This window comes from Panicum virgatum, chromosome 7N, assembly GCF_016808335.1.
Source record: "Panicum virgatum strain AP13 chromosome 7N, P.virgatum_v5, whole genome shotgun sequence".
NCBI classification, from domain to species: Eukaryota; Viridiplantae; Streptophyta; class Magnoliopsida; order Poales; family Poaceae; genus Panicum; species Panicum virgatum.
In genome coordinates, this window is record NC_053151.1 from 44,042,565 (window position 1) to 44,063,943 (window position 21,379).

Consider the following 21,379-nt stretch of genomic DNA (forward strand, 5'->3'; position numbering starts at 1 on the left):
GGTCTTATTTAGTTATATAGGATTTATTCCGGATCGGAAATAATAGGTGTACCAAGAAACCACTGATAGAAAATGGCTCATTCGTCCATGACCGTTAGTACCAGGCATGTTTTAGTTCGGTACAAACATTGGCACAAAGTCATTTTAGTACCGGTTCCACATCTGAAAGTCCCCAGAGCCATTTAGTACTAAAATGACGCGCCCATTTAGTACTTGGCCAAGACACCGGCTAGTACTAACATGTGATATTTAGTACCGATCGGTGTCTTGGCCTGGTACTAAACGATTCTCCATGGGTGATGAGGGTAAAAGTAACGGGTACCCCAAAGCCGCAGTTAAAGTGATAGAAGCCCAATAAGGTTTAGTTAAACACAATCCAAGGCAAGTGTAGCCGGCCCATTGGGGGCTGGTCCCACCTCATCCGACCTTTGAGGAGCCGCTCTCCTCAGACTGACCCCCGCGAGGAGGTCTGCGCCTCGCCCGACCCCCGCGGGAAGCTTCCGCCTCGGCAGAACCCTGCGGGGAAATATCGCTCTGACCCCCACGGAGGGAGGAGGAGCGGTCCCACATGACAGCTTGACCGTGCCGCAAGCATGAAGACCATCATTAGTCAAGGGAAGGCCTGCGTGGGCTGACATGACTACTCGCCCATACCGTAGCATGAGCCCGGGCAGTCGCGACAATACTTCAATGTGACAACGCCTCACCGATGGGACGGAGCACGCCCCCCCCCCTCTCTCTCCGAAGTCAGCTCTAAGGACGGGAAGACCGTCCTCGGGGACAGGGAGAGGACGCCCATCCCTGACAACGTCAGCACCCCGGCAAAGCGATCGCCAACACGTGTCCCTGCGACGGGACAACAGCTGCAGCACGCCACGACTTTCTCCCATCCATCATGATCGCCAGGGGCGGAAGTCAGAGGAGCAAGATTGCCACCGAAGATATAGGCGGCTAGGGGCCGTACCCAGGCCGTCCGGCCAAAGGAGAGGAAGACCAGAATGCATCCGACTCCCGCAGCTTTTCCTTCTTTACTTTCCCATCCTTTTTGTATCCCCCCCAATTCTACCTGGACTATAAAGGGACAGGGGGCACCCCATGCACAGGGGACCCGAAACCAACCGATCGACCAACCACACACACTCGCTCGTTTCACCAGAGACCTGGGAAGCACATTCCCTCTCTCGCCCGTTTGTAACCCCTACTGCAAACTTTGAGTGCAAGAGCGCGAGAGCTCGAACTGGACGTAGGGACATTTCGCTCGAACCAGTATAAACCTTCGTGTCAGGTCCTTGCATTACCATCCGAAGTAGTGACGCGCTTACAAATTTACTAGCCGGAGATACGGAACACCGACAACGGGTTACTTCAAAAGGAATGTATCTCGCCTCTAATCGCAAGTGATGTGTAGGTGAAATGGTACGGGAGCATCGCGCAAGGCTGGAGGTCATGAGTTCGAATCCTCGCACACGCGCATTTACGTGTGCTGTTCTTCATATGTTTCTTTTTTTTTTTGGGTGCAAAACCGTTTAATCCCGGTAACACCGACCGGTACTGTGCAAACCCATTTAGTACAGGTAACACCGACTGGTACTAAATGGCGTGCCATTTAGACGCCATTTAGTACCGACCAATCGGTACCGGGCGGGTAACCAGTACTAACCGGGGGTTCCCGCCTGGTACTAATGTAAGTTTTCTAGCAGTGAACTCATGATAGTTACAATAAGGTATCAAGATTTATTCCACGTCGGGAATTAATTGCAACAAACCAACACAATAGACTCATAATAGGTACAATAAGAGCCGCGGCACACGGGTGCCTAAGCAAAACGGAAGGAAAATATCAGTGATCACAAGAATGAAGGCGCCGGCGGCGGGCACAGCACGGGTGCTCGCCTCGCTCAGATACTAGAACACTGGGCGCGACGTTGCCGCGTCATTGTGAATTGGCCAGTGTTTTCATGTTGACCCTATAGATTCAGGTTAGGGCGCGGTAAAGAGCCTCAAATTTTAGCCTAGATAGTCATCTAATAGAAACTAAGAACAAGTAAGTATTAGTTTATTTTTTTCGAGACTACACAATACAACTTATACACTCACAATGCACGCACGTAAGTATCAATTCATTGAATTGACCTAATTTGTATTATTTCCTCTGTTTCAAAATATAACTACATTTAGATTTTTACAAAGTCAAATATTTTAAATTGACTATGAATAGCTAAAATTATAAAAATTGATAATATAAAATTAATATCATAGGATATAACATTTTTATTTAGACTTAATTCTTTTTGGAGATATTATTGATCAAATGTGGAAAAGTTTGGGACGAAGGGAGTTCTACATCAACTATTTCTCAAATGCTATCAGTACATCTATCAATATTAAGATTTCTATGGAATTCTCACAGATCCGTAAATCTTAGTATCTTGAAAATAAAGTAACTATTTGTTATGTCCTGAGATCTGTGACAAAAATTGGGTTCAGATTAAGCTATGCACCTATGCCACTATAATCCCGTAATTAATTACTTGGAACTCAAATGAGTAATTCCTAGGATGACCTGGTAGAAACTAATTTAAGCAGCAACAAACAGGTAGAGAAGAGTATGCAATGTATATATAGCTACCAACAGGTACAGTTAAGTTACTCGGATCAGGATTTGATGCATGGTTGGCCGGAAATCCGCTCTCTTCATGGTTGGCCGTCAGTATTAGATTCCTGCGGCTGGAGATAAAATTGATGCGTCAGGGTTAGCAGCTAGTTCACGTCACTTTGGTCAGCCTGATATTTCAAGGCCAGTGATCAGCAGACGAACATGTTACCAAGAATCGTTTTTTCATTGGGCAGTACGAGGGCAATGCAGAGATGAACAGATGAGGAAGCAGAAGGGGCGTTAGCTTAATATATATCGACGTTGACGAAGCTGCGCGTCCTCGTGTCGTGACTCGTGAGGCAGCTGAGCTTGCGTGACAACTCCACACGTATCTAGAACCAACGATGGGGGCAACGCTAATGAACTGACGGTTCAGATCACGCCAAGGATTCATCCAAAGGCTCTAATTAAGGAGCGACGTGGACAAATGGGGTGCCACAGCGAATGGTGCAGATTTCGTTCGTTAGAGATTCTCTTGCTCACCTTGCCGCGCTTGAGGCTGTACACACGCCAGTTTTCGGGAGCTCGGTGTCGTCACGCTTGCCATGGGAGGAGGAGGAGCGCCCTGGTACTGGTAGACGGTAGTTAGCGCCCTGCGCGTGGCGCAGGCACCAGGCCTCACGCAGGCATCCCCGACTTCGTCGTCCGTGATGTAGATGCGGGCATGCGGCTGGTGCTGATGGCGGATGCCCTGGTGCTCTCACGTCGACACGCACACGGTGCCGTGGACCCCCACGAAAAGCGCGGCGTCGCCGATATCGGCCGCCGCCTCCCAGCGCCCATTTCGCCTGGTCCACGACCTGCACCTCGAAGTGGACGCGCGCGCGTGATCACCTTGTTCAGATAGACGTATTCTCCCTGCTGCTCGACCTCATTTGTGTGCTTGAGGACGGCCTTCAGCCGCCCGTCAGTCGACACCGCGAGGTACTTGCGGCGCATGAGCATGTCCTCGTTAGCCAGCCTCGGCGCGACCACCTGGCCAGTGAACTCACCGGTCTCCGCGTTGCGTTGCCACGCCTCGACGTGGTCGGTGTGCGTGATGGAGTAGAACCGGCCGTCGTGGTGGATCGCGTCCTCGACGCCGTCGGGCCGGGGGAGCGTTGCGTCGCGAAGGTTGGTGGTGAGCATGACCACGGGCATGGCATGGCAGTAATGGCACCGTACCAAGGTGTCCACAACGGAGGGGACAGAAGATAGGGAGGCCTGAGCACGGCGCCGCTCCGGCGAGCCGCGGCGTGAACGCCTCCGGGCGTTTCCGGATGCCAAGGGTGGACGGTATTTCAAATACCGTCCACCCACTGGGCACTTACCAGCCGCCGGATCAATACTGTGCATTCCAGATTGGCGCATCGCGAGTGTCCCTCTTCCACGTCAGGCGGAGGAGACGCCGACGAAGCCCGCGGGACGTGGCGGCCCTCTACCGACGACTTGCTCACTCTGCCAGCAGCGGAGGCCAACCGTGGCACGAGCACGACCAGATGTGTTTGCCAGAGTGCCTCACCTGCTCGGTCCTCCAGTCTCCGGCGAGGATTGTCCTGGTGCCACACGAACTGGACGCCGTCTCCTGGACCGGAGGGGACCGGAAGCTGCTCGCGCGTGGAATCAATCGGAGCGAAATTGGGCGGAGAGCTCTGTCTCTCCCGTTGTCCTCGCGCGGGCAGCGTGGGAGACCCAAACTCTAGCCGTCGTCGCCCCTCTCTCCCGCACCCTCTCGCCGCGCCGCTGCCTAAGCGGGCCGCCGTCAACTCGCGCGGCCCATGGGAAAGGCGGCGCCGTGGCCTCCCCCCTCCTCTTTGGCGGATCTGGGCGGGCGCGACCTCCCATGGTCCCCGGAGCGAGCTCGTTGGTGCGGGCCACCCCCGCGGCGGCGGAGGCTAAGGCCTTCAGATCCGGCGTCGTCTCGGCCGGATCTGGGAGCTGCGCGGCGGGGGGGGGGGGGGTTTACTGTGGCTGGGTGCGGAGTGGGGGTCCGACGGCGGCCGGAGGTGCTTGAAGACGGCGGCGACGGCGGCCTCGGCCAGCGCAGGCGGCGCTAGCAGTGGTGGCGTCGCAGTGGCACTTGTGGTGCCTGTGGCTGGCGCAGGACGTGGACGGCGGTCAGCGCAAGGGCCGGGGCGCACCGGCGCGGCCCATGCGCAGGGACAGCGGCGGTCTGCAAGGTGCAGGGCGCGGTGGGCTCAATGCCGCGGGAGGCCCTGTGTGGGGGACACCCGAGTGGCTGGCCGCTCTTGGCCATGGTGGTCGGGACCTAGTGCCGGCGGACATCTGCATGCGGACATGGGGACGGAGGTGAGATGGTGGTGCTCCCCTTCTCCTTTCCTCGACGGCTGTGCGGGTTCGGCGTCGCCTCGGTGGCGGGGCCAGGTGGCTTGCGCTGGGTGCTCCCAGCTCAGGTATGTTCTCGCGGTGCCGTGGCGGCATTGTTGGGATGTTCCGGGCCATCTTCCTAGCAGTGGAGTTGCAAGGGACGGCGGGGAACTTGTTTGTTGTTGTTTGTCTGTGAACGTGCGTAAGGCAGGCGCTGTGTTCATCCAGGCGAAAGCCTTCACCGGCACTCTTGCGGGTGGTAGTGGTGACGGCACCCTTGGGGCGTGTTCTCATTGTTGGGGGGCATCACTATGGGGAGCCGTGTCTTGAAACATGCGGTCTTGGGGTGAAAACCCGGTCCAGTCTACTGGACGAGCGACGGCGGCGCCATCGGCGTCGCACCCTCCTTGGAGGCGCCACTTATGGAGACTCGTATCGGCTTGTGGCAGTGTGGGGGGTTGTCTGGATGGCCCGTGTGCAGCAGCAGAGGAGGTGCTCATGGTCTTTGTGTTGGCGGCAATGTGCAGAGGGCACATGGTGCTGGAGGTCTTGAATCGGCACGGATGGCAGTGGTGATCTCGGTGACGGTTGGGCGGAAGTGGTGCTCTCAAAGCGGTTTCAGATATCTGAGTTCTTAGCAAAGAGGCAGTGGGTGAGGCCAGGCCCCCATGCAGAGTGGCCGGGATCAGTGGTTTTCATTGGTGCCGTGATGGGAGTTTTCTGCTGTCGCAACGCTAGAGCAGGGGGATCGACGATCGTGGGTGTGCGGCTTGAGGGTGACAGTCCTGTGGTGGATGAGTTCAGGTGGCTGCTCGGGCTTGCAGCGGGCTGCGACTCCGCTTATATGGCGTGGCCCAACATTGATGACGACGGCGCAATTTTGACGGCTGGCTTCAGCTTCTCTCCCAAGTTGTGGTTGTGTAGCGTTGTGTTGTGAGCGTTTTGTTTGTGTGGTGTACGCTTCGACGTGTTATGTATGAATGCTTCTTTTTTTTATATGACAGAGCAGTGCTCCTGCTATTATTTTAAAAAAAAGAATCAATCGGAGCTGCAGGCAAGCAAGCTCGCAAGGGCCGAACATCGCGCATCACCAGCCACGAAGCGGCGGCGGCGCTCCGGCGAGGCAGAGCATGCCGCGGACGAGACGAGGCCGGCCCGCGACACTTTAGTCCTTGTCGTGCGTCTAGGCGAAGCGAACCAAATCCCAGTCACGCGGGCGTTCGGTAGTACTAGTCCTCCTTGGGGCAAGAGCTCGGACACAGAAGGCGTGATCCGCGGCATGCTACTACGGAAGCAGCAGCAGCATTATTATTGTGCATTTTCATGCTGAAGATGAGCCAGCTAAAATGTTGTGGGTACATAAAAACTTACAAATTAAGCAAACCTGCAAATGCTGTTCTGTCTCCCAGAGCTAGTCATGAACAATGGCGTGGCCAATGTGCTAGGTAAATTGGGTGGCCGCTGATTTCGCCGTGCACCAACATTTGCCCGGGGCACCGTCGCCGGCGGCCGGCGGCAGAGCGGCTGGCAGCCGGGGTAAACACCGGCGCCTGGTTGGTTGCCCCGACCCCGAGGGACTGTTGGTGCACGGCGAGTTGCTCGCTGCGCTGAACGGGATTGCGCTGGTATAGAGTAACGGATATGGACCACAGAAACCAGCATAAGAAGCTTCTTCGATTTGGCTGTGGTTGCGGCCGCCGTTCCGGTCCGTTTGGTTCACGGAACAGGCAGGAGCAAAAGCGAAAATGGACCCAGTTTCATTTCAAACAATAAGGTGGGGTCGGGTAGCAACCAGTCGATTCCAAGTTGAAGTATTTTCAGATTACATTTCGTTATCCTAATCTATCCAGGAGCATTGTGCCCGGCGCTTGGACAATCTGCCATATGTGCTCTTTTTTTGATAATTAGCTTGTACTTTCTTTTTGAAAACTTGTAACTAGCGTGTACTAGCACTGTGGGTTAGTGGTGATTGGTCACGCTTGTGCGGTTCCTGGATTTCTGAGCACGTCGCTGAGAGTGCCTGAACTCTCTGTGCCAATTGCACGTGGTCAAAGATTCCCGGCGCTCGCTGTCGCTGCGGTGCGGTGGATGGAGAGCTCGCGGCCCCGGCCAGCTTTAGCTTTCAAGCCTTTCATGAGACAGCGACGCGGCCCGTATGGATGGAGTTGGTGGAAGTAATCTCACGTGCAAGCGCTGTCAGCCTAGACGACCTCAAGTTCGCACGCACGCACTGATCGCGGTTTCGAGGAGTGGTAAACAAAACAATCGAGCCTCCTCCTTCACGTCGATGTCACCTGGCATTCCTAGAGAAATCGCGTCGTGGACTCGTGGAGTCGTGGAGAGACCCAGAGACGCTCGTACACGCCTACTGTTCCTACGACGAGGTGAACTGCTGATTCCCACGCACGCGAGTTAACTTGCGAAGAGCGAACAATCCCTCCGGTTCCTTTCTCGTTTCACCGCTGTGCCATGCGCCGAGCTTGGGCGGTGACAACGAGCCATCCACACCCACGGATCCGCACGCCTACGCTCCTTACGCGCTCTTGCCGTAGCCTAGCGCAGGCACCCAATGGCCAATGGATTGGATTGGATCGGCCGGCCAACAAGGCATGAAGGCAACAAGCGATGAAGCCATCCCTTGCATGCTCGATTCAACTCGAGAATGATGCTTGGGGGCCGTGCTGCTCGGTGCCCACCTCGCCAGTGACGCAGGTGCCCAGCCGATGTGAGTGCAAGTACATGTCGTGCCGGGGCGGGTAGACATGCTGCCTGGCTTTGGCTCCCCTCCCTGGTACGCGTGTGGACAAAATTTGTTCACGCACACCAACTGTTTCTGCAAGCCTGTGAGTGAGGACAGAGGGCACCTCTTGGTTGGATGCCAAAATATTGACATACCACATAATTTTTTTATCAAGATCTTAGCAAATTTTAGAATAGTATTTGGCTAGGTGGATTGTTTTTGGTTTCAACCCAGTAAAGGTGCGTTTAGTTGGTGAAACAGTTTGGGTTTTGGTATTGTAGCACATTTCGTTGTTACTTGACAAATAATATCTAATTATGGACTAATAAGGCTTAAAAGATTCAACTTTTACTAATCAGTTAGATTGTGTAATTAATTATTTTTTCAACTGCATTTTATGCTCATGCATGAGTCCGAAGATTCGATGTGACAGGTACTGTGCAAAAACTTTTGGGAAGGCCTAAGTATAAAAAATTACAGGTTTACCTATATATCAGTATGAAATATTTTAGCATCAACCCAAGCAGAACCTAGAGCACGGGCTAATTGGCTGCTAGCTTTTGAGTGTTGATCGCTTCGTCGGTCAAGTTGGGGTTTGGGCCTCAGCTCGTGTGCTAGCAACCGTCCTCCTGTCAAGCAGGTGACAAAGTTCAAGAGATTTTTTTTTTCTTTCTAAAGAAAACGTGGTGGTGCGTGGTGGGAGCGAGTACTACTCGGCAGCGTACCAGTTGCCTGTCAAGCATTGCGCTTGCATGCTGGTGCGCGGGGAGGCCGAAAAGCCTGGGCAGCACCTGCATCGGTTTACGGTGCTTGCACTTGTCCGCGCACGCATGGCTGATGCCCTACACAATTTTCTTCTTTCCCCGAGCATTTTCCTCATCTTTCTTTTCCTCTCCCTTCGGTTGCCGGAACACTCGTACATATGAAAGGCGTCATGCCTAGCAGACATCAAGGTAACCACTAACCAGAGGCAACTAATTAAGTACCAATCTACATTATTGAAATCATGCTAGACAATAAAGAGCAAAATGCTAAATAACACGATCTATTCGAGATTAGCAAGCTCGAGCATTCATCAACACGTACGGTATAAAGAAACTGGACATGATAGCATGTTGAGACGAAACAAAGCTAAGACTAGCTGCCCAGTATGTGTGGGTGTGTGGTATGGTAGGCAAATTTGCTAAGGAGGCTCTAAATAGAGTAAAGTGCACTGACGGTCCTCAAACTTATCACATAACGTCATTCCGGTTCCGAACCCGTAAAATGCATATTTGGCTCCCTAAATTTAGCTTTGGGTGTTATTTCGGTCATTAAACTTGCAAATTGCATATTTGACTCCGCAAACATATCTTCGAGTGTCATTCAGATCCCCGAACTTATAAATTACACATTTAAATCCAAAACTTATGACATGTACTACACCTTTCTTCCCATAAGCATGGCTCTCGCTGTTGTTCGCAACACAATCTTCGAGCTCCTTCCCTGTATTGTCCCCCTCCAGTTGTAAGCATTGGCAAGAGTTTGGTCCCACCTCATCATCTAACAACATTGCAACAAGTATTGCTAATTGCTTTGATGTTACCAGTAAACAACAGTCGATGGACACCTCACACTAAATTTAGGGAGTCAAATATGCAATCTGTGAGTTCGGGACCTGAATGACCCAAAGTTAAATCTGCATTTTACGAGTCAAATATGCAATCTGTGAGGATCGCTCTTGTACTTTACGCCTCTGAATACTACTTCGTAAACCGTAACCGGCATGTGAGCATCAGTACTGCATCAACATTGCAAACATGGCAGCAACACATCCGCTTCGCACCTTATGAAGCACGAGAAATTTGTTCGCAGCATGCTGAACGATTGCGCATCCATCCAGGAATGCGCCGTGACAGGACTACACGCTGCAGCTGTGCATTATTAGGCTCGCCGTTTCTTCTTTTTATGTTCCAGCACGTAATGTACAGTAGGGGGCGTAGAATCTAGACTGTCAAATCGCGACGCAGCTTTTCTACAGGACAGGTCGTTTTCACGTCGTGTAGTATAGGAGGAGCGGTAGCAGGCGCCAGGCAGGGCACGCTCCGCCCTCGCTCATCCAATGGCGCAGTCAGCGAACACGGCAGGGTACATGCATGCACCCAAAAGCTACAGTGCAGTACGTCGCAAGGAAACCAGCGAGGAATCGTCAAGTCAACCGGATGCCCGCGCCCGCCCGGACCTACCTCTCAGCTCGACGCCTGCAAGCACTAGCCGCTATATAACAGGAGCCTCCAACGCGCGGCAAGCCAAAGCCTAGCAAGCACCAAGCACAAGCAGTGCAAACTGCCAAGGCGCAAGGAGCAAAACCCAAGGTGGGGGAAGCACGGATGGATCCCAACGACGCCTTCTCGGCGGCGCACCCGTTCCGGTGGGACCTCGGCCCCCCGGCGCACGCCGCGCCACCGCCTCCTCAGCCGGCGCCGCCGCTGCCGCTCGCGCCGCCGGTTGGTGCGCCGAGGGAGCTGGAGGACCTCGTGGTGGGGTACGGCGTGCGCCCGTCGACGGTGGCGCGGATCTCGGAGCTCGGGTTCACGGCGAGCACGCTACTGGGCATGACGGAGCGGGAGCTCGACGACATGATGGCCGCGCTCGCGGGGCTCTTCCGCTGGGACGTGCTGCTCGGCGAGCGGTTCGGCCTCCGCGCCGCGCTGCGCGCCGAGCGCGGCCGCGTCATGTCCCTCGGCGGCCGCTTCCACGCCGGGAGCACCTTGGACGCCGCCTCACAGGAAGGTAGGTAGTGTTCGTGCTCGCTCATTTTTGTGCTGTGTTTTGCTTTGTACGTGATGATGTGTTCATCGTGCGTGTGCATGCAGCTATGCATGCGTGCGAACAGTGTGCATTTGCGATTGTGCTCGTCTGTGACGCCGGTTTTTTGTTGTGCATTCTCGCTACGAGCAGTGCTGTCCGACGAGCGGGACGCGGCGGGCAGCGGCGGCGTGGCGGACGACGCCGGCAGGAGGATAGTGACCGGCAAGAAGCAGGCGAAGAAAGGCGCCGCCGCTGCGAGGAAGGGCAAGAAGGCGAGGAGGAAGAAGGAGCTGAGGCCGCTGGACGTACTCGGGGACGAGAACGACGGCGACGAGGACGGCGGCGGCGGGTCGGAGTCGACGGAGTCGTCCGCGGGCGGCGGCGGCGGCGGCGGGGAGAGGCAGCGGGAGCACCCGTTCGTGGTGACGGAGCCCGGCGAGGTGGCGCGGGCGAAGAAGAATGGGCTGGACTACCTGTTCCACCTGTACGAGCAGTGCCGCGTCTTCCTGCTGCAGGTGCAGTCCATTGCTAAGCTCGGCGGCCATAAGGCCCCAACCAAGGTACGTACACGTAAACTGAGCTAGCTGCATCACATTGATTTTAAGGACATTCCATGCATAGGATGACAAGAACACTAACTCATGTAGAATTATAGATCTAGCAGGCACTAGATCTCGTCGCAGTCTCATGAACAGTATAAATGTGGGATGAACAGCATTGCAGCCTCGTGCCCATGTTTAAGATCATTGTCAAGCTAAAAGCTGCCACGTCTGAACTCGACTTTGACTCTACCACATTAACATTTGCTAAATGTATCACTGTGTTTATTCACTTAGATTCACACAAAGTAAAGCTAGAAAGTATGATTATTCGCATATACACTGTGTTTATAAACTTAGATTCACACAAAATAAAGCTAGAAAGTATGATTATTCACATAAAAATGTGGTGCCACGCCAAAGAAGTTTTGCTTGGGTGTTCCTGCGCGGCTGCGCCACTGTAGTTCACTGATGGCCGCTAAAAGTACTCGTACCACGAGTGTTTTGGTGGACGCGGGGCACGCACCCGCACGTCGGTGCGCAAGCACCTGGAAAAAAAAAGAGAGCGACGTGTCAGCGCTGGGTAGGCTGGCAAAGCCTGCGCCCGCTTGTGTTGTCTTGTCCGGCTCCGTGGCGTCAGGTTCAGATAGATAGACGGGCATGCATGTGCCACCGGTTTCGCACGTACGAGCCATGTGGTCTCGCTTTGGCCTAGCGGCGTGCCTGCCTGCCTTGCCTGCTTGGAGCTGGAGCTGCGAGTGCGGTGGAGTGAAATGAATGCACGGCCGGCCCTTGGCCTGGCCGGATTCGAGGGTGATTGGATATGATGGCCTCCTGACCCTGCGGCCTGATCCTGGACGGGCGCATCGATGCGCTCCTGCCTCCGCGCCAGGCGCACCCAAAGCACAGCTTGTTCGCTCCTTGAGCTGCCCCCGTGCGCGCCCGGCGCGACACGACGCGCGCCCGCAGCGGCGGAGCAGCGGCACGAGGAGGATCACGCACGAAAGTCTCTGATGGGTTTGCGTGCGTGCAGGTGACGAACCAGGTGTTCCGGTACGCGAAGAAGTGCGGGGCGAGCTACATCAACAAGCCCAAGATGCGGCACTACGTGCACTGCTACGCGCTGCACTGCCTGGACGAGGAGGCCTCCAACGCGCTGCGCCGGGCGTACAAGGCCCGCGGCGAGAACGTCGGGGCGTGGCGCCAGGCCTGCTACGCGCCGCTCGTCGAGATCGCCGCGCGCCACGGGTTCGACGTCGACGCCGTCTTCGCCGCGCACCCGCGCCTCGCCATCTGGTACGTGCCCACCAGGCTGCGCCAGCTCTGCCACCAGGCGCGCGGGGGCCAGCACGCCGCCGCCGGGCTCCCGCCGCCCCCGATGTTCTAGGCCAGTTGGATGATGGATGGTCCTCGTCGATCGAGAATGGATGGATGTGTGTGCTTTCTCTGATGTTGTCACTCGTTTGCTGTGTTCTGGGCTAGTTTGGTAGGAATGGGCTTAGCAAATCAAAAAAAGAAGGGGGAGTGGGCTTAGAAGGTGACACTACTTTGTTGGGCCTCTGCAGGAGAGATAACTACTGTTTGGATGCCCCACTTGTTGGGCCTATGTTGCATTGTACCTTATCCTGGTGATCGATCACGGTTTTTTTAAAAAAGTTGTGCTCTCAATGTGTTATATTTTTTTTCTCCGAGAAAAACCCTCAGTGTGTTATCGTAATTATGCCTTCATAGCTGTCCCATTTGTTTATAGAGAACCTGTTCCATGTGTGATTTCCTTATATATCATGAAAGTACTATGCTCTCTACCAGTCGCTGAATTTGTTGGGACGAAAACTGGAATTTCTGGTCCACATGGAAGTCCTTGCGCCGCACACAAGTTTACACGAAACATAACAAATACTCCCTCTATTCATTTTTGATAGCTATATTTCAAAAACTTAAATGTTCAAAAATGATAGCTATATTTACTATTAGCATGAGTTGTGACAATAAATAGCACTAGTTACAAAGAGTTTCTAGTTAAAACATTGGAGGACCAACAAAAAAGTTTGTGACATTTATTAGATTGATAAGCACACTTGTAGTGCCCTTGGTCATTGTGCCATATGGAAATATATCTATCAAAACTGAATGGAGGGAGTAGTTGGACTTACAGACGGGCCAAAACAGAGTATGCACGCCGGCAAGTCCTCCAACATGAGCCAGAATCCAAAATGCACGAGCCCGGGACACTAAAACGCAGCTGCTCTTGATACTCGATCAGCCTAGAACCTTTGAATTCACGCATAAATCGGTCTTTCGAAACAGAGATGGGCAACAATTGGCTATTAGCGGCTTCCAGCAGCCTTGTTGTCTCACTGCCCACCATGCACGTGCCTCAGCATCACACCTCACGATCCATTCAAACTCAGGCCTTATAGGAGTAGAGCTATAATCTGGCATAGGAGTAGAGTTGTAATCTTGTATGGGAGTGGATTTATTGCAATTAGTTTCCAATCTGGAATAAATTCTGATTTTTTTGCTATATCTATCATGAGTCTCTTAGGGCGCGATGGGTTTCCTTCTCTACGCAGCCTGTCTCGCACCTGCCATCCAGGCTCGCGGTGGCCAGGTTCGTCAGATGCAATGGTCTTCAGTTTGGTTGCTGGATCCACAGAGCCATGTGCGACAAAGAAATTGTTTGGTTTGCTGCTGTTCTGCACCGCTTCTCTCTAGTTGATGTAGGCGCATATGTACAGGTGCATGCAGCGAGTCTGGCCCGTGAGATACGAAGAAAATGGTCTTATCTCAGGATGCAGGCTGGCACCCTCCTTTTGCACCGAGTAAGCCAGGTCCTCCAAGTGCACCAACCAAACAATAGCTCGTTCTCGCATAAGGAGGGCCTGGCTGAGGGTAGATGCAGCCAACCAATCGGACCCTTAGGGGGTGATTGGTTGGATGGCCAACCCCTATCCAGGTTTGCAGAATGCAGTCTAGCTTTGTTTGGATGCCTGTCTAGCTCGTCTAGCCTGGCTCTAGCAATGCAAAAGGAGCACTCAAGCCTGGCTAGCTGGAAACGAAATTGAGATTCGTTTTTGAGCTATGCAGGCTGCACAAGCCGTCGATGACTCGATGGGCCAGATGATGACTCGAGTCACCTCTCACCGCGTTCATCCTCCGCCTCCCGTGTCTCTAGCTCTCTGTATCACCTGGTGGTCTGTGGCGGCCCTTGCCGGCGGGCCTGGCGGCGAAGCCACAGCTGTCGCTGGAGGTACGGAGCGGAGCGGCCACATGCTCCTCTGCACGGCCACGGTCACCAGCACCTTGCTCGGCACCGGCCCCTGCCCACAGGGCATGAGCAGCTGCAGCGTCGCTGCTGCGGTCCGAGCCGGAAGCTCCAGTCCCGGATGCCGACGAGCAAGTCCGGGTGTGTCCGGGGCCTTTGCCTCAGCAGCAGACCGTCGTGCTGCTGCTGCTGCTGCTCGGACGCGCCGCGCCCGTGGAACGACGCCAACCGTAGCGCCAGGCCGCCAGCGACTTGCGCGGCGCCGCCAGTGTCCCCGCGTGACGCGCTGCCGTCGTCGCAACAGGAGGCGTCGCCAGCGGCGGGGCCACAGAGGTCGCTGGAGCCTGGAGGTCGCTGAATTTGGTCGTGCTTGAGCTGGATTCAACCTCACCGGAGCTTGATTGGGTCGTGCTCGAGCTCGATTCGATCATGTAAGTACTCGATGCAGTACCTGGAGTGCCGGCGCAAGGTCGCGGAGGCGTCAGGCATGCCAACTGCCATGGTTGTGGAAGCATGAGTTGCGGAGGAGAGATCAATGGCAACTGGTAACCTCACCGCCAACTAATACAAGGCAACCATATCACACTATGCACCCAGCCAAACAGAAGCTTCGTAATGCAGGCTACCTTAAGCCACTCAAACCAAACATGAGCAACTTGCATTGAGTTAGCCTGATTATTTCTGACATGGCTTATTTCTAGCCGGGTCTTCCTAGTTTACGGTCTACGGTCTTCCTTACGGTCAATCTTCCAACAGTGGGGTTTTTTCCTTTTTTAGTAAGTTTTTGTTGTTTTGTGATAAAAAAATTAAAAAAAATCAGAAATTTTTTTCGAGAAACAAGAGAGATTCGAAAGGGCAGAAAAAATTTCAAGAAAAAACATTTTTGCAAAAAAATTTTTTCTGTCTCTCGAATACCTCGGAAGGACAAAAAGTTTTTGGCAGAAATTTGAAGGAAAAATTTCATTCTAAAATAAAGTTTGACAGAAACAGCTTTTTTAAAAAACTTGCATCAAAAAAAGGAAAAAGAAGAGCGTCAAAAAAATTTGCATGAAAAAAAAGAAAAAAAATCCGGATTTGGGGGCGGCCGGCGCTGGGGCGAGCGCCGGCCCCGCAGCGCCGCGCGTCCCGTCGCCGGCCGCAAGTCCCGCCTCCCGCCGCCGGCCACGCCTCCTACCGCCCGCCCCGCCGCACCTCCCGCCTGCCGCCGCCTCCCGCCGCCGGCCAGTCGGCCCCACCGCGCCTCCGTTCGCTGTCGGCATGGAGAGGGGGAGGTGGAGAGACAGTGGGTCCCGCGCACGTGGGTAGAAAAAATCGACCCCTGGAGGGGGAATGTTACGATCAGTTGTAGTTTCAGCATTGGGACCAATCACTCTCTTAGTGTACCTATCATTCCCGGCTCTGAATAAATCCATATGTAACTGGACAAGACTTTACTGGTTTGAACCTCATGATGCCTTAGACTCCACGTTGCCAAGTCTTCCACTGAGTTCCACTCACCTGTGATAGGGATAATGCCCTTTCCTTCACTGCGCTGCCAATTGATTAATTGAACCATCGTTTTCCACGCAAAAAAGCTAAACCCCATAGATTGATACATCGACTAGTATGTAGTCAAGTCTTCCACTAAGCTCCTGTTTTGTAACGTCCGGTCTCCTCGAGGCCGCTCCTGTTTTGTAACATCCCACCTCCCCAAGGTTGGGTCCGATTACAGCTGGCAGCTTTCTAGAATATAGACTGTCCTCACAGACCAACACAAGTCTTTTCATCCCCCAAATTTGGCTCCAGACATGCTTAATCTCAGAGTTCTTTAGAGATCGGCTTTCGAAAAAAAAATGCAATTTATTGGCATGAGTATTCTATCAATCCTATTAAATTCTGGGTCAGGATGACACACGTTTGTACTGGTTAAGTAAGATATTAAAAATTAGGTTTCAAACAGGATCTTAGAAAACCGTGAACATCAAACGAGAACACGGAGCACACTTGCCACGGAGTCTCTAATTATATATGTCTCAGCCAACAGATAAGGCAAGTTTTCTTTTGCAGCACATGCCAGCTATCAGCCTTTCACTTGCCGAATCAATTGTTAGTGTGATGGGCCAGGTACTCTACTTGGCACTGGTACAATATGCAAGTGCAGCTTGCTATGACTGTCTCGATGCAAGTGGGACATAGAAGAAGAAGTAGATTACTTTTCAAAAAAAATAAAATAAAGAAGCTGATGAGGATTGGCTAAATGACTCACAAAAAAAAGACTATTATAACCATACATATTACATTAACTGGAGTGGAAGCTAAGCAGAAGAGAAAGAGATCGCTAAGAAGGAATTGAGATGCTAGGAAGCAGCTAAAACCTTCTATTTATGACAGAGTTAATGAGTTATGATCAAAGACTTTCGGGTGGAAGTAGAACGATCTCCATGCTTTCATCTCCGGCAATGCCACCATTCCCTAGGTGCAAACTCGGTGGTGTGCCAATGCTCATCTCTTCATGGCACCATGACTCGTGAGGCAAAGACTCGCTCTTTAGGATTAAGTGTTGTCGCATCAACCTTCTCAGTGCTTCAAGTTCAATTGCAACATCTATCATCCTCGGCCGTTCTTCACCTTTCAACCTTAAGCATCGTAACGCCAACTTTGCAATTGTTTCAACATGTCTCATTCCAGCTTCCTCAGCTACCTCAAGATCAACAATATCCAACAACTTATTTTGATGAAATAATATACTAAATTGCAGTGCTAGGCTTCTCACGTCTTCCATCACACCATCCATAATAGGTTTCTTCCTTGTCAGTAGCTCAATGAGTACTACACCAAAGCTGTACACATCACTCTTCTCAGTCAATTGGCTTGTCTGGAAGTACTCAGGGTCCATGTACCCTAGTGTTCCTTGCACTAATGTTGTTACATGGGTCTGATTGTATGGTATTGGTCTTGAGGCACCAAAATCGGACACCTTTGCGGTGAAGTTCTTGTCAAGAAGTATGTTCGATGACTTGACATCTCTATGAATTATTGGTATATTTGCAGCTAAATGTAAGTATGCAAGTGCCGATGCAGTTTCAACTGCAATGTTTAGACGTTTCTCCCATGACATCGGGGCCAATGTATTGTGCAGATGATGAAAAAGGGCCCCATTGGTAATGAATTCATAAACCAATAAGGGAACTTCTGTCTCAAGACAACATCCTAATAGCTGGACCACATTCTTGTGGTTCACTTGTGAAAGAATGATAAGCTCATTGACGAATTGTTCCATCTGGGTCTGATCAACTCGTTGTGCCTTCTTGATTGCCACAACCACTTGATTGGATAGTATGCCTTTGTACACAGTCCCAAATCCTCCTCTGCCAACAATATTGTCATCGCTGAAATTGTTGGTTGCTTTGTCAAGCTCATTGGAGGTGAATATATGCAGTTGTGACTTCTCAGAAAACATCTGCTGCTTCAGCAACAAGCCACCATTCCGCATAAAGTATCTCTGTCTTGTCTTCGCAAGTTTCCTCTTCTTAACAAGCCAATATGTCCAGAAACCAAGAATGAAGAGAAGCACTAGCAGAGCTAATCCTGCGACTGCAAAACAGGCGCAATAAAATTCAGAACTTTTTTATTGGGTGCAACATTAATTCAATGTGGCATGCCAAATATTGAACAATCACATCCATCACTTGTTGAGATATGGCTATAAACACTTACCTATTGCAATTACTAGTGTGCCCACGCCATTGCAACCGCTGCCCTCCCTCAAGCCATCGCCGCTCATCCCTGCTGGGCACCTGCACTGGAAACTACCTTCTGTGTTGACGCACTTGTGCGTGCACGGATTTCTGGTGGAGCATTCATCAATATCTTGCCAACATTCACATGAAAACAAAATATATATCAGACATGGATTGTGTTTGCCAACTGAAGTTCAAGAAACAAAGCTAGTGATTATGAGACTCAGAATTATAACCATATATAGAAGGATTTGTTACCTTGGCATCCATCAGGACCTTGCAGGTATGGGTTCCCCTCAAATCCCTTGGAGCAATTGCAACGGTAACCAATTCCATTTGTTGAATTGTAGCAATAGGTATTTTCCCTGCAGGCATATGCTGTGGTCTCTTTTACCTCTTCACAGCTGCCGCCATCTATAGACCACTCAAGTACAACAGGTCGGTATCGAGGTTTCGTATTATTTGTGTTGATCAAATCAATACTTGAAAACACATATGAGTTCTGCTCCACAATGAAGGCCTCTCCACATGGCAGAGTATTGTTGTCCTTATTAGATATAATACCGAACTCTAACTCCAACTTCTTTAACCCTTTTGGCACCGAAGCTTGGCAGCAAGCCACACCAGAGCACGAACCATTAATGATGTTATCTTTGCTAGAGCAAAAGGAAGCACAACCACCGCTATACCCGCTATTGCTATTCAATAGCATGGCCACCATGTTACAACCCAGAGCTATGAACTTGTTTCTTGCATCTGAGAATGTGAAGATGGTTCCCTCAAGGTTAATGCTAGAGTTTCCTTTGCACTGCTGAGAATTGATACTAGCCAATACGGTCACAGAACCATCGAGCAATGAGATGTCAAGAATCCCAAACACACTGTCTCCAATGGATAGCACCGGACCACCAGGTCCAGTTTTGCCCGATCCAGAGCCACATGATATCTGGAACCCTTGGGACAGGAAGCGGCTCTTACTAGCAATACCAAAAGGATAAGGAATGGAAGGTTCAGGAATGGAAGTATTGGAGCACCTGGATGTGCTTGGTTCCATGGGATGAACAAAAGAGAAAAAGAAGCATACGAGGAGGAGCGATTGCAGGAAAAAAGGGAGAAGCATTTCCTTCTTTGTTATTTGACAATAGTATAAGACAGGCTGTGAAAAGATTACGGGAACACTTAGTTATCAACTGGAGTACTTCTGAAGGACAAAAATCATAGAAGTCGAATCTGACCTATTTATCGATCTCAGCCTCGGTTGTGCTTGGGCAAGATTATCAGCAATCCAACATATAGAGAAACAATAATAGAAGAAAAGGGCAAATTATTTCCTCCAGGTTTCCTTTGAGAAGAAAAGATTGCTGTAATTAATCATCAATTAACACTGCAAGTGTGCAAAAGACGTAGAAGAAAAGATTATCTCAACAAGAAGGGGAAGACTGAATAGGAACCACCAATTGTCCTCCAGCAGCATATATCCTCATCACTCTAGCAGCGCACAGGAAGCAATCAGCTGTGGAGCACCATGATGCAATCCTTGCTCCTGCTTCCAAATGCCTATTAAATGGGCTCGTTTCTTTATAAATGGCGAGCCTGCCAACTTCTTGACAGTTGCTGCTACCCACCATTGATTGAGAAATTTGCAAAAATGGGACCGCAAACATTAGTCTTTGCAGTTTTGCCATTGACCCCACATTTCATAGGCACAGATGGTCCCATCGTGTCATTCACTGAGAGTGGCAAATTCACGAGTGGTCAGTGTTTGCAGTCCTAATATTGCAATTTTTTCCATTTGACTTGACGGTAGAATTCCAAAAGACAAAACAATGGTGCTTTTCCATGTGAGACCCACATCAACATCCAGAAGGCTCGCGCTGAAAAACCCCCAGTGCTGTACCTGGTCACGAGGTAGGAACGTGCAAGATGGAGAGCCGTGGTTTCCAGGTCGCCCCTCTTACCGTACTTGACCTCGAATATGGTGACGTGGAGCACGCAGCCGTCCTCGCCGCTCAGAGCTTCATCCACTCCGAGCCCTGGGCGAACCGCGCACTCGGCGAGGCAGAACCTGCCGTCGCCCATGTACGTGAGCGTGGCACCTATAGGAGACCCGACGTGCCTCTTGGGGAATGGGGTCATCCTCGCGGAACAGTGTCTTCCTCCCGAGCTTCCACTCCGGCAGCGCGCGGCCGCCCCACCGCGGGAAGCCACGGCGCAGGAGCAGAGGAACCCGTCGCGGCGAAGCCCGAGCCACGCGTCCAGTTCCTCGACGTAGTAGCCCCGGCCTTGGAAAGGCAGCTTCCACTCGCCGTGCCACGTCCACACCGAGCTGCGGGCGTCGAAGGAGTGTGTCCCTCCCTTCCTCTTGCCGCGGAGCCGGGACCAGTTCCGCGCGGACACGAAGATGGTGCGCCCGTCCGGGTGCACGGCGTAGGCGGTGACGAGCTCGTGCTTGCCCAGGGGCATCGGCGCGGGGACGCTTCCCACGGACCACCGCTCTGCGCGCCGGGACAGCCGGAACTCGTCCTCCTCGTCGCCGGGGGGGGGGGGGGGGGGGTGGCGACAGCACCTCGAAGGACTGGTGGTCCGCGCGCCGCGGGTTGAACGCGTACAGCCGCTGGCCCACGGGCACGATGAACATGAACCCGACCGGGCGCAGCGCCGGCGTGAGGCGAGGGCCGACGGCCAGCGACGCCGTCTCCGTGTCGTAGATGAGCATCGGAGCCCCGTCGCTTAATCGGTCGGTCACGAGGAAGATCTTGCTGCCCAGGGCGGCAACGATGGCCTTGGAGCGGTCTGCCGGCGCCTCCATGCGGAGGGCGCAGGGCTCCGGGAGGCGCCGCAGCTTGTTCTCGCCGCCGTCACCAGCATCGGCGGACTCGAACTCGTCGACGTCCAGCTTGTGGATGCTGTAGCCTGTACCCTCCCAGTCGTCTACTACGAGGTAAAGGTGCTCCTGGCTCCGCCGCGCCCTCTTGGCCGCAGCGCCGTCGTCCTCGTCGCAGCGCTGCTCCCGCCCCCGCCGCCTGGATCCGAAGCTGGACATCTTTTCCGTGTGCGCGCTATGATCGCGAGAAAGTTCTGTCGTCTGCGCACGCGTTTGTTCGATCTCCTATAAGCATGTATATACTAGGCGTGCAGACCGGATCCCGATTCGGTACGATTTGAACTCGGGGTCGCGGACCGCGTGGCACTGGCAGCAGCCGCGGAATCCGTACGACTGGGCGATCGAAAAGTGATGACGTGGCGGTTGACCATGGGGGGCAAAATGTCAAAAGGCATGAAGCGCGGAATCGTGCGGGTGGCTGGCCGTTCCTCGCGAATCCCACCCAATCTCTCCGCACTGCGAGCCTAGACACGCCTCCT

The 21,379-nt window shown here is 52.6% G+C and overlaps 2 protein-coding genes across 8 annotated transcripts; one reads left to right on the forward strand and one right to left on the reverse strand.

The window, feature by feature from the left end:
- Nucleotides 1-10,008: 10,008 nt before the first annotated feature.
- Nucleotides 10,009-12,707, forward strand: LOC120680682 (probable transcription factor FL). Its single transcript, XM_039962189.1, has 3 exons — nucleotides 10,009-10,475; nucleotides 10,644-11,053; nucleotides 12,066-12,707. Exons 1-3 carry the CDS (start codon nucleotides 10,073-10,075, stop codon nucleotides 12,417-12,419), a joined length of 1,167 nt encoding a protein of 388 aa, XP_039818123.1. The 5' UTR covers nucleotides 10,009-10,072; the 3' UTR covers nucleotides 12,420-12,707.
- A 3,812-nt stretch (nucleotides 12,708-16,519) lies between these two features.
- Nucleotides 16,520-19,623, reverse strand: LOC120681583 (putative wall-associated receptor kinase-like 16). 7 transcript variants are annotated; one of them, XM_039963117.1, is made up of 5 exons: nucleotides 19,468-19,623; nucleotides 19,252-19,358; nucleotides 18,275-19,172; nucleotides 17,994-18,146; nucleotides 16,520-17,870 (listed from the first exon to the last, which is right to left on the reverse strand). In XM_039963117.1, the coding sequence occupies exons 3-5, from the start codon at nucleotides 19,134-19,136 to the stop codon at nucleotides 16,684-16,686; spliced, it is 2,202 nt and encodes a 733-aa protein (XP_039819051.1). In that variant the 5' UTR covers nucleotides 19,137-19,172; nucleotides 19,252-19,358; nucleotides 19,468-19,623; the 3' UTR covers nucleotides 16,520-16,683. The 7 variants fall into 7 exon arrangements, with proteins under 7 accessions (XP_039819051.1, XP_039819053.1, XP_039819056.1 ...); XM_039963119.1 differs by having other exon boundaries at nucleotides 18,275-18,962; nucleotides 19,051-19,172; nucleotides 19,252-19,612; XM_039963122.1 differs by having other exon boundaries at nucleotides 18,275-18,993; nucleotides 19,101-19,172; nucleotides 19,252-19,600.
- Between the last annotated feature and the right edge of the window lie 1,756 nt (nucleotides 19,624-21,379).

What these genes read in the sequence shown, in the direction of transcription:
- LOC120680682 (XM_039962189.1), top strand. Translation starts at nt 10,073, where the DNA reads ATGGATCCCAACGACGCCTTCTCGGCGGCGCACCCGTTCCGGTGGGAC. An exon ending in GGACGCCGCCTCACAGGAAG is followed by an intron (nt 10,476 to 10,643) that starts GTAGGTAGTGTT and finishes CGCTACGAGCAG; the next exon opens with TGCTGTCCGACGAGCGGGAC. An exon ending in GCCATAAGGCCCCAACCAAG is followed by an intron (nt 11,054 to 12,065) that starts GTACGTACACGT and finishes GCGTGCGTGCAG; the next exon opens with GTGACGAACCAGGTGTTCCG.
- LOC120681583 (XM_039963117.1), bottom strand. Translation starts at nt 19,136, where the DNA reads ATGCTTCTCCCTTTTTTCCTGCAATCGCTCCTCCTCGTATGCTTCTTT. An exon ending in AGGTCCTGATGGATGCCAAG is followed by an intron (nt 18,147 to 18,274) that starts GTAACAAATCCT and finishes AATGTTGGCAAG; the next exon opens with ATATTGATGAATGCTCCACC. An exon ending in CACACTAGTAATTGCAATAG is followed by an intron (nt 17,871 to 17,993) that starts GTAAGTGTTTAT and finishes CCTGTTTTGCAG; the next exon opens with TCGCAGGATTAGCTCTGCTA.